The sequence below is a fragment of the Myotis brandtii genome, unplaced genomic scaffold (assembly GCF_000412655.1).
Source record: "Myotis brandtii unplaced genomic scaffold, ASM41265v1 scaffold120, whole genome shotgun sequence".
Taxonomy (NCBI): Eukaryota; Metazoa; Chordata; class Mammalia; order Chiroptera; family Vespertilionidae; genus Myotis; species Myotis brandtii.
The window spans coordinates 3,143,300-3,155,762 of record NW_005354174.1 but is presented as its reverse complement, the minus strand read 5'-3'; the positions used below and the strand labels follow the sequence as shown (position 1 = coordinate 3,155,762).

At 39.5% G+C, this 12,463-nt stretch overlaps 1 protein-coding gene across 1 annotated transcript in view; it reads left to right on the top strand.

Annotated features, from left to right (window-relative positions):
- The window catches only part of NSF (N-ethylmaleimide-sensitive factor), a 126,075-nt gene that overhangs the window by 14,266 nt on the left and 99,346 nt on the right, over positions 1-12,463 (top strand). Inside the window, exons 2-5 of the mRNA XM_005858705.2 lie at positions 5,885-5,970; positions 8,097-8,196; positions 10,296-10,335; positions 11,447-11,613. Coding sequence (XP_005858767.1) covers positions 5,885-5,970; positions 8,097-8,196; positions 10,296-10,335; positions 11,447-11,613 — 393 coding nt within the window. The remainder of the gene's footprint in view (positions 1-5,884; positions 5,971-8,096; positions 8,197-10,295; positions 10,336-11,446; positions 11,614-12,463) is intronic.

Sequence of the window (12,463 nt, the reverse complement as noted above, 5' to 3'; positions counted from 1 at the left end):
TTTCCTTTACCCAGACAGAGTTAGGAAAACACAACTCCTTTTATCATAACAGCAGCAAGGGCCATGCCTGTGGGAGGAGGAGCAGGGAGCCAGGGCTTCCCCCTTGCTCCTTCCCCGCCGTTCCTCCCTCCATCCCTGCACTGGTCCAGCAGCTATCGCTATCCTGGAACTGCTCAACTCAGGCTCTGGCCCTGCCCATCTCACAGGGAGGAGCATGTGCAGTTTCTTGCAGACACAGAAGCAGCTGTGGAGTAGGGAGGTGGTGGTTTTTCCCCTGAGCAGGCGCTGAAGTCCTTGTTGAAGTCTCCACTCCAGAGCCTGCAAGTCCGAGTCCTGGGAGGCTGCGCAGTGGAGGTGCCACATTCCTTTCAGTAGAAACTGAAGATTGATAGGAGCCTGCTGGCTGGGGGGAAGGACCAGGAGGTCTGCCTTGCGCCCATTCGCCAATCCCTAGTCCCGCTTCGCTGACAGCACTGCCTGAGCCCCGCTGGCCCGGGCACACATGGAGCAGGCCCCCGTGATCACCACACCCACTTGAGCCCCGCTGGCCGGGGCATGGTGCGGGGCCCCCGCGATCACTGCTCCCGCCTGAGCCTCACCGCCCGGGGCACACACAGGGGCCTGGATGGCGGCTCCCGCTGTCCCACCCTGCCCGCAGTATGCAAATTAGCCGCCATCTTTGTTGGCGGTTAATTTGCATATCACTCTGATTGGCTGGTGGGCGTAGCGAAGGTACAGTCAATTTGCATCTTTGTCTTTTATGAGATAGGATAGCTTATTGACTATATTGTCCTTCTCTACAATTACATAGCTTTAAAATTATTCTTGCTGTCTGGCAGGGTAAGCCTGCTCCTTATTTTTCTTTATTTGGCATTTCTTGGTCCTTTTTCTTTTTCTTTATTTAAGTTAATTTTAGAAAAAGAGGAAGGGTGGGATTGAACCCACAACCCAGGTATGTGCCCATGACTTTCTGGTACCTGGGATGACACTTCAACCAATTAAGCCACACAGGCCAGGGCTCTTGGCCCTTTTTTTAAAATAAATTTTAGGAGCCACTTAATCCTTCTTCATTAAAAACATTTTTATCTTTAAATTTAAGTTATCTTTATCTGTTGCTATTGATTTTGATTTACTTTTTCATTTAAAAATATTTTTTATTGATTTCAGAGAGTAAGAGGGAGAGAGAGAGAAACATCAATGATGAGAGAGAATCATTGATTGGCTGCCTCCTGCACGCCCCTGACTGGGAATCGAGCCGTGACTTTGTGGTTCATAGGTTGACGATCAACCACTGAGCTACACCGGCTGGGCTGATTTTTCATTTTGACGTTAAGCCAAAAAGTGACAACTTTGTGCTCTATAGATTTGAAACCAAATGAATTTGCATCAGCTGTTTATGAGTAATGCAGGGTATTTTGGTGCTTTGCTAAATTTAGAATGAAGTGCTAAAGTTCTGATGTATTTTGTACTAACCATATAGATCTTTGGTAATAAAATGGGAAAATGATTAATTTAAAACAAGAACCTATCAGCAGCTGCTCTATAGAGCCTGCCTACACCTTTCCTCGCCCTCTTTCCCCCAGATGAGTTTTCCTTGCTCTTCCTCTTTCTCCTAAGCTCCAAAGGCCCTTCTTTTGCCTCTGTAACTTGTTTCCTGAGCCCACACCCAGCTGACTCACTTTTCCTACCTCTGTGACTCTAAATTTTTGCTTATAAAAAGAAAAAGAAATAACATCATTTTTGAAATCTAACATTTTAACAAAGAGTATTTAGGGTTTCACTGGTGGATTTTTTAAATTGTAAGGTGTTTTTAGTGTTAGGTGCATGTGAACATTTTCCTACTTGGTTAGACAAGTAATGAATATAGTAATTATCACTAATTCTGGGTCTTCCAAAGAACATCTGTGTTAGGGGATTTTAAAATGTTAGTTATCCTAGTTACTTTTCTCCTAGAGAATAATATTAACAAAATTTTGTGAGAGGATAAAGACAGTTCCCACTGTTTAGAACAGAGCCTGGCATGGAAGTATTGATGATCTTTTAATGAATGAATGAATATGTATTTCTGAATACCTTAATCATTTTGGACAGTGTCTTCAGTTTGAATTTTAATGTTATGTTCTCTGCCAAGCTATTGAATACTCCACTGTTGTTTATTCTGTTATCTACATCATTAATAAGATAGTATAGATATAACTTTAACAGCTGCTGGACTCCAATACAGTCTTTTCTTCACCTGCAGATATTGAGCCTGATAACTGCTTTTTGTATATATACCCTTCTAATCAATTTACTACTAATTAAGAATCAAAATAAACTTAATTATATTTACCAAGTTAAATGATGAAATGGACTAAGCATTACTGAAGCCTCTTTTCCACATTTTTCTCTTCTATTGTAGAAGGAAATGAAGCTGTCAGTATTTGTTTTTTTATGAAGTTTATTTCTCCTTAGTACAATGATTCTCAAAGTGGAGATTGCAGACCAGCTAATTAACATCACCTGAGAACTTGTTCAAAATGCAAGTTCTCAGGCCCCACCCCAGGCTGATTAAATTAGAAGCTCTGAAGTAAGGCCCGTGCAGTCTCCCTCTCCCCTCCCCTCCCCTCCCATCCCCTCCCCATCCCTCACCTCTTCCCCTTCCCCCTCCTCTCCCCTCCTTCTTCTCCCCCTCCCCTCCTTCTCTTTCCCCTCTCCCTCCCCCTCTCCAGAATAGGGTACAGAGAGAGAGAGAGAGAGAAAGAGAAGCATTGATGTATGAAAAAAGCATCAGTAGGTTGCCTTTCATATCTGCCCCTACTGGGGATTGAACCCACAACCTAGGTATGTGTCCTAACCAGGAATTGGACCAGCAACCTTTTGGTGCACAGGATGACGTTCTAGCCAACTGAGCCACACCAGCCAGGACCCCTGCAATCTCTTTTAAGTGTTCTCTAGGTGATTCTGATGTATGCTAAAATGGAGAACCATTAATAGCATTTTGAGCTCTCCCATTTAGTTCCTTATAACTTGTTGAAGATGTTTTTTTCCAGATTTCTTCCCAAATGTTTACTCAACCTTGTTATTTCCAGATTTTCATTTAATGCCTTTTCTTCCTTTTAATACCTTCACCTATATCCAATTTTCAAACATTTAAGAAAGTGTAGTTATTTTTTGCATATAGTAGATTTGGTACCCTGACTAAACCGCCCTTAGAAACAATTGAAATGCTAGATAGTATGGTAACTATAGTTAATAACATATTGTATACTTGAAATTTGCTGAAAGAACAGATATTAAGTGTTCTCACCATGCACACGTGGGCACACACACACACACACACAAAATGGTAACTATGTAACTTCATTGTGGTAATCATTGCACAAGGTATACTTATATCAAAACACCACATTGTATACCTTAGACAAAACTCCTTAGGCTGAACATATGGATGTTTATGACCCAGCTGTTCTACTGGAGGCTGGGTGGGGTGAGGTGGGAATATATTCAATAGAAATGCATACAGATATCATTCAAAAGACATGTACAAACATGTTAATAGCAACAGGATTCATAATTAAAAACTAGAAACAACTTAAATGGATACATAATGGTGGTATGTTACTATAATTATATATTATAAGATAAATGAAAATGAGTGAACTATTGCCACAACATGGATGAGTCTCACAATCATAATATTGAAGGGTAGAAGTCAGACAGGAATAATACATGACGTATGATTCCACTTTACATATAAAATTTTCAACGACAGGCAAAACTCATCTAAGGTTTTTATCTGGTGATAGAAACAAGATAGTAGTTATCTGTGGTTGGGGGCAAAAATCTAGTGATGGGGGTGGGGGAGAGCTGGGCAGTATGGAATGCTGGTAATGTCTTTCTTCAACTGGGTGTTGGTTACCTTGGGTGTGTTCACTTTGTAGAAATCCATTAAACCAAACATTTACAATGTATATATTTTTCTGTACGTATGTTTTTCTTCAATGAAATGTTGATTTAAAGAAATGGTAATGTCTTGTAGGTGAAAGAGACCCCAGGGTAGGTGGGAAACTAAAAGGCTGGGTATATTTTTGTCAGATGACTGGTCAAATTGTGTCCGTGGACAAAAATACTGTCTCATTCAGAAATCAAACTTATGACCTAGACTTTATTCATCTCATGTTCTAAATTAGTGATTTCCAAACAGTTTATCATGAATCCCGTAAGTAAAAAATATATTGATCATTTATATGTATATATATTTATAACTTATCCTCTAATAGTTTATAAATATATATAAAACACATATCAAAATAAAAAGGATGAGCTAAAGATGAAAAATATATTCTCAATTTTCTTTTATTTATTAATAATACAGAAAGTAAAGTCATAGCTTCATTATTCTTTAAATTCTTGGTTTAATATTTTGTGATACACCTATTCAGTTTGTTTTGATACTTGGATTACCAGACAAACTTGAGGTACACATATCCCACTTTAGAGACCACTGCTCTAGACAACTGGGATAACTATCGAAACTAGCCTTTAGTTAAAACAAAAGCGAAGCAAAAAGTAATTTGTTTTCCTCTATAAATTTGTGTTTGGGAGACAAAGTTAAGAAGAATCAGCTTTGGCTTGAAGTTTGAAGAATGGGCACTGTAGTTATAAAAGACTGACTACGAGTGCCATATTTCACTAACTAGGAAACCTGAGAGAACGGTGGAGGGTTATAAATACATTATATATAATGTATATATACATTATATATAATGTATATATAATAAATATATACATTATACATTATATATATAATGGTTAATAAATACATTATATGGAGGAATGTTTTGCTAGTCACTGTTGATCAAAAGATTGTTATGCCCTGTTTTTAAAAAATGTAACCCTGTAATTATCTTTGTTGGGAGATATTTGGAATTTGGTTTTTCTCAATCTGTAAGAGACATGGCTTAGAGCCACTTGGGATCTCTTATAAAACTACTAGAGTTCTGGTGCACGAAATTCATGCATAGGGGTTGGGGGGGGTCCCTCAGTCCGGCCTAAACCCTCTCCAATCCAGGACCCCTCGGGGGATGTCCGACTGCCGGTTTAGGCCCAATCCCGCTAAACCTGCAGTCGGACATCCCTCTCGTAATCCGGGACTGCTGGCTCCTAACTGCCTGGTCGCCCCTAACTGCCCTCCCCTGCCGGCCTGGTCACGCCTAACCGCTTCTGCCTCGGCCCCCGCCACCGTGGGCCACCGTGTCTTTGTCTGGAAGGATGTCCAGATGGATGTCCGGAAGATGTCTGGTCTAATTAGCATATTACCCTTTTATTAGTATAGATACTTTTCATGATACACTTTATCAAACTTATTGAATCTACTTCATTGTGTTTGAATCAGTTAAAATTCTTCTCTTTGAAGAGGTGGAAAACCAATTCAAATAAGCTTGAGCAAAAAAGAGAATTTATTGGCTTATAACCAACGTTCAGGACTCAAGGACTTTAACTTGGTTGTCAGGTCTCTGTTTCAAGGTTTTATTTGTGTCTCTGTTACCTTTGCTTTCTTTGTGATAGGTTTATTCTTAGAGCAGAAACTCCTCCTCCGTGTGGTGGTGAGGCAAGGGAGAATTCCTTTCTTTTATTCCAGGTCTACATAAGGCCCCATGGGTGGAATAGGACTCTATGTGGCCCTATGTGTGCTGTGATTGGCACACCCACAAAAGCATGTGTAATGAGGAAGGAACAGTTTTTCAAAGGAAGGGTTTGCTATTATCACAAAGGAAGGGGTGCTGGGAGTAAAAACAATAGGTGTTTACAACAGGTGATGAGGAGTAGAGGACAGGAAGGCATAAACTATCTTTAAGGTTATAAAAGATAATTTCATTTTCCTAATCATTTCTTTTTATAGAGTATGCAAGCTGCGAGATGTCCTACAGATGAATTATCTTTAACCAACTGTGCAGTTGTGAATGAAAAAGATTTCCAGTCTGGCCAGTGAGTACCTAACTTTGTTTTTCTTCTAACCTGCTAGAAGAAATACCTGCTAGATGGTATTTTAGAAAGTTCTAGAGAGCCCTTATTTTTTAGTTAACTTGAGAATAATTTTTTATTCCTCTTGCTGAGTTGGAAAATGGAAGAGATGAGAAAGTTATGTATTTCAGTCTTAACTGTGTTAAACTTTCATAACTATAACATTTTTAAAAGCATATATTGCTTTTTATAACTTTTTTAAAAATCAATTTTCCTAGCAGAACTAAACATACTGGTCATATGAATCATATATAGCATTGCCATTAGGTTTTTTGGCTCCAAAGTCAGGTTGTCTGAGTTTAGATTCTGACTCTGCCAATTATGAACTTGGTGACCATGGGTAAGTTACCATCTTTGTGTCTCTGTCCCAATCTGTAAAATGGGAATGATGATAATTGTAAAGATTGAGTTATACAAATAAAGCACTTAGGACAGTGCCTAGCACATTAATAAGTCCTCAGTAAATATTAGCCATTTTGATCAGTGATGCTAAGATATTTAAAAGGCATGAAAATTAGAAGATGCACAACCAATATAGAATCTTTATAAGCATTTTTAATTGTCATTTATTTTAACTGATTCATGTCACCCCACTGCCAGAACTTCTACAGGCCCTGCTACCAAGTTCAGTGCCCTCCATGTTTCTCAGGTTGACAGAGGTAAGGGGCTGTACCAGAAGGCAGACTAGGGAGATAAGGAATAAAGAAGCAGGATTTTTAAAAAAAATATATTTTATTGATTTTTTACAGAGAGGAAGGGAGAGGAATAGAGAGTTAGAAACATCGATGAGAGAGACACATCGATCAGCTGGCTTCCCTCAAGTGCCCCAACCAGGGCCGGGGATTGAGTCTGCAACCGAGGTACATGCGCTTGACCGGAATCGAACCCGGGACCCTTCAGTCCCCGGGCCGATGCTCTATCCACTGAGCCAAACCGATCAGGGCAAGAAGCAGGATTTTAACTGAGCCTTTATTTGTTTGTTTTTAATTTTTCTGTGAAATACATGAGTTTCTCAGAGTTAGAATTGGTAATAATCTGTGGTTTTTTCAGCTTCAGAATAAGGATCTGTAGTACATGATTGTATTAATATTGTTTTCAGTCCTAAAATTCTGTGATGCTCAGTTGAACACAGAACTCTCCACATATAAACTGCAGTATGGATAATCAGTGTGAGAATTTTTTTTATGGAATTCTTTTATATATGTCAAATGTTCACTGTGCTCATGAAGAGGGTATTTAAAATATCGTAGTTATAAGGAACTTGTGTTTTAGTGGCAAACTGATATGTATGGAAACATTAACCATTAATATTAAAAAATATAGCTTTCTAAAAGGTAATTTAAAAAAGATAGCACATAACAGTTTGAAGCTTCTATCTCATACACAGTTCTTGGTAGTTTCTTGGTATAAAAGATTATCATGAAAGGACTATATTTTATCTGTTTATAGGTAACTTCTGAGCAGGGTGAATTAGCATAAAATGCTTTGAAATAGTAAATATTAATATGTATATGAAAGCTGATATATTTTGTAAAAATTTTTTACCATCTTTTTAGGTTATTACTTCTTCAACCTATTGTGAAAGTCTGCAAAGAGATTTAAACACTTGTCCTGAAAACTAACTTTTTTTTACTGCCATATCCGGTTCTATCTTTGGTTCTCCTCCCTTTATTCTATTTTGAGGTGAAATAATTCTCAGGAGAGGAAATTCATATAGTTTTTACTTAATATTAAAGACTAAATCACTGTTATCAGTTTTAAGTAAACTGAAAAAAAAAACGGTTATCAGTTTATGTAAACTGGAAATGTAATGAAGTTTATATTTTGAGTGATATATACTCTCTTGAACTTGGTCCTCATTCTGCTTGATGTGTGTTTGGCTCAAGGTGTTCCTTATGCCTGGAAAACATTTTGACTGGCTCACATATTTTAGAAATGAAATTTGTGCTCCTAGTCTTTCAGGACTGTCATATAATGCCATTTTCCCGCCTGGTACTCATCAAGTCTCAGTTGTTGGAAATGAACACATTTGGAAATGGTATTCTTTATCTCCTTTGACATGGAGTACTGCCTGTGTTTCTGTCTTTTAGGCATGTGATTGTGAGGACCTCTCCCAGCCACAGGTACACATTTACACTGAGGACCCATCCATCAGTGGTTCCAGGGAGCATTGCATTCAGCTTACCTCAGGTAACTCAGGTGTTAATTTATTCTCTTCCATTCCTGCAGGTTGTGGAGGCAGCAATCCATTTAAAGCAAGCATCACTCTTCCTATAACTATTGTTCCACGCTGGAGAAAAACATCTAGATAATATACTGGGAATTTAAAGATATATCCTTAATTTCCAATTTTACTGTGTCTGCCTTTTATTACCTTGATTTTTTTTCCTAATTTAAAAAAATTCTGCAGTATTATCAGTTAGCTTTCAGATAAGGTGCTAAGTTATTTTAATGTTAACTTCCAGGGTAACAGAGCAGATATAAAAATAGCATTTACTTATAAAATTGACACCTATTAATAGTGATTTTTAAATGCATTGATGTCAGACTAAAGAATATGATATGAGTAATTGTTATCTCAAATTACAACCTAACTTGCTGGGCTCCAGTAATGACTGGAAGGATAGCGATCACATTTGTAACTGTTGGTGGATTCTGCAGAGGGAAAATTGCCTAGCACTGTTCCAGACATATAATCCATAATCTAGGAGCACCACAGGTACTAGTGTGTGTTCTATTGTTCCTTATTACCTTGCTTATGCTGCTGATCTCACAGTCTTAAGCATTGTAAATACTACCCCTCCTCTTTCTAATAAGCAGTGATTTACTCATGATTTCTGACTATTTCTCCTTGTCTTTTTGGTGTTAAAAAGAATTTCCCTCCAACATTTACTGTAGGCCAGATATTATTCTAAGTAACTTTTGCATGTATTTGCTCACTTACTTCTAAAACAACCCTATACTATAGATACTGTTATTATCATACTTTGAGTCCGTCTTTGGAATTGAAGTGCAGAACCTAAATATGGCTTCTCTGTGACCCCAAGTCTGGGCTTAACCAGCATGCTGCTAAATTTCAGGTTGGCTGTGTGTGGGATGGGATATTATAGAAGAGGGGTGTGAAGGGCAGAGAGGAGGGAGAGTGACCTATGATGTAAGGGAGAGCACTTAATGTTGTACACATTTAAAATTCAGCATCCTGTTAGCTATCCACCACAAAATCCACAATGTTCAGATGAGTAGACAAACTATTGATTTTCAGCCAAAAATTATTTTTCTCACTGTTCTTTGGAGTGTTATCAGTGGTTACTAATTTTGAATCTATACCAAGCCAGTCCCGAATTCCTGCCTAAACACAATCTGGGTCTGCCTCCATACATTATTGCCATTGTAACCATTCTCGACCTGGAGAGAAGCTGAAGTCTGGCTGCAAATGCCTGAGAATCCTTTGGCTGGTACACAGAGACTAGCTGTGGCCATCTAATGATTTGAACCCCTGCTTGGGTTTCAGTATACATTGTCTGACCAGTTTTAATTTGGTTTTTATGAACTGAATGTTTTTCTTTCTGTGATACTGTCACAAACAGTGTAACTAACCCAGTGCATTTAGATACTGAACTATCTGATGCTGCAAAGAGCTTCAGGAGAGTTATACTACGCAAATGAGCATCTACTCAGTGGTGCTGGCTTTACTGTAAAAGGGCAAGCTTTGTGTGTTTTGGGATGGATGTGCATAAGTTTCCTAGACTGCTGTCACAAGTTATACCAAGAACTGGGTGGCTGACAACAGCCGAAATTTCTTCTCACGGTTCTGGAGGCGGGAAGTCTGAAATCAGTGTGTCAGCATGCCACACTCTCTCTGAAGGCCCTCGGGAAAATCTGTTCCATCCTTAGCTGCTGGTGTTGCTGGCCATCCTTGTTGTCCTTTGACTGGTAGATGTATCACTTCAGTCTCTGCCTCCTTCGCCTCATGACTTTCTACCCATGTATCTGTGTGTCTTCTCTTCTTGTAAGGACAACAGTTATTTTGGCTTAGAACCCATTCTAATTTGATATAACCTCATCTTAACTTGATTCCATGTGCAAAGAGCTTATTTTCAAATACAGTCACATTCACAGGTGCCAGGATGAAGACTTCAACATATCTGTTTGTGGGACAATTCAACATAAAAGAGTATACCATGTTTTGGTCTTTGAATGTGTTCCTGAAATTCAGGGAAATTCCTCATTTATCTAATTTTGATTGATTTGACTTTAAGTGTCTATTTTTTTTCTCTTTTATTTTACAGCGAAAATGGGCTGGACTTTCTATTGGGCAAGAAATAGAAGGTAGGTAAATATTTTAGCTACCTGAGGGAGATTTTCTTTATGATTTTCTCATAGTTCTGGAGATCTGTACAATTTCCTGTTACTGGTTGTTAGGTCATTGCACATTCATTATAATCATACTAGAGGCCCAGCACATGAAATCGTGCGTGGTTAGGGTCCCTAGGCCTAGCTTGCGATCAGGGCCATGTTCTGCCCATTTGCCAGTCCCCAGTTTTGCCCCGCCCCCACCACCTATCAATTGGAGCCTGAGGGCCGGGAGGAGGGACCAAGAGGTCTGCCTTCCACCCGCTCGCCAGTCCCCGCTGCGCCACTCAACCCGGTTTCCCTGTTAGCCATCCCTGATCAATCGGAGCCTGAGGACCGGCGGGGAGAGGGACCAAGAGGTCTGCCTTCCACCGGCTCGCCAGTCGCCACTGCCACTGATTGATTGGAGCCTGGCCGCCCTGATCAGGGTGTTGGGGGCAAACCGGCCTAGATCAGGCCCGTTCGCTGGCCGCAGTGGGTGTCATAGCGACCGGTTGTTAGGTCATTATGTTCGTGATGGCATTACGGTCTCTGGCTTTTTATATATATATAGATTATTGGTTAGATCTATGAAACTGTTGTTTTGAGGAAGATTCAGAGGCCTTTTGGAAGTGGCGAGTGGCTGTGATTTCCCCACAAGAGTTGGGTGAGGGAGGAATAAAAGTAGAAGGAGAGTGTTGTTCAGTATGTTGGAATTGACTCGGATGGGGAAGAACATCTCTAGTGATTATTACTATGTTTTAAAATCTGTGCCTGTGTCTCTTAATGAAAGCCATGTAAAGCCCCTCTCTTTACATGGGAGAGATAGAAACATAAATGATGAGGGAGATTCTTCTATTGGCTACCTCCTGCACGGCCCCCACCCGGGATCGAGCCCACAACCTGGGCACATGCCCCTGACCGGAATCGAACCCGGGACCCTTCAGCCCACAGGGCTCTATCCACTGAGCCAAACCGGCTAGGGCTGTAAAGCCCCCTTTTGGTTAAGTTCTGTTAGGATTCATTTTGGCAAAACTTTGTTACTTGGAACACAGCAAGTATCTGGTGTCCCTGTGATTTTTAAAAATGCTTACTTTTTTTACCCTAGTGTCCTTATATACGTTTGACAAGACCAAACAATGTGTTGGCACAATGACCATCGAGATTGATTTCCTGCAGAAAAAAAGCATCGACTCCAATCCTTATGATACCGACAAGATGGCAGGAGAATTTATTCAACAGTTCAACAACCAGGCATTCTCAGTGGGACAACAGGTAGCTTGAAATTTTCTTTCCTTGCTTTCTCTTTATAGGCATTCTAATCCCTGCAGTTGTCCAAAAATTATTCTACTTTTAAAAAACTGAGAGGAGCTTTACATATGAACAGGTGTATCTAAGATGAGTGTAACAAGTGAGGGAAATGTTTAGAAAAATTCTAAAGACGCCTTAGGTTACAATATGATGTATAATTACAGTAGCTTTTCCATTTGTAAATTGGGAACATACATGTCTCAAATTTCTTTGCTTATTGTGGGGCATTTGTTTAGTCTTTGGGTGCCTTTCTCTTTAATGATATATTCCTGTAGACAAGTACTTCTTAACTTTTTTTGGTTATAAACCTCTTTGAGAATCTTAAGGAAATTATGTATGTATATTTTCAGGTTTTTCATAGAACCTCTGAAGCCCTGATTTTCTCTTTTTTAAAATGGTATTGCTGATGATGGCTGTTTGTTTGGACTTCACTTAATATCATATTGTTAACTTCCTAGGAAGAAATCTGTCCTTTTAAAATTGTACTCTTAAAAAATATGTGAATTTATAAATTGCTCTTTGTTTGTACACATCTACACTAATAAAAGAGAAACATGGTAATTGGCGTACGACCGCTACCCTTCCCATTGGCTAATCAGGGAGATATGCAAATTAACTGTCAGCCAAGATGGCGGCCGGCAGCCAGGCAGCTGGAAGCGAGCAGGGAGGTTCGCTTACTCCAGTGACTGCAGACTCCAACGTTCCCCGCCTGACTTGCCAGACTCTGAGTTGCAACTCTAAGAAACTATGTACTATGTTGCAAATGTAGTAGCTAAACAAAACCCCAGAAACCAGCTTTCAGCTTGCCGGGATC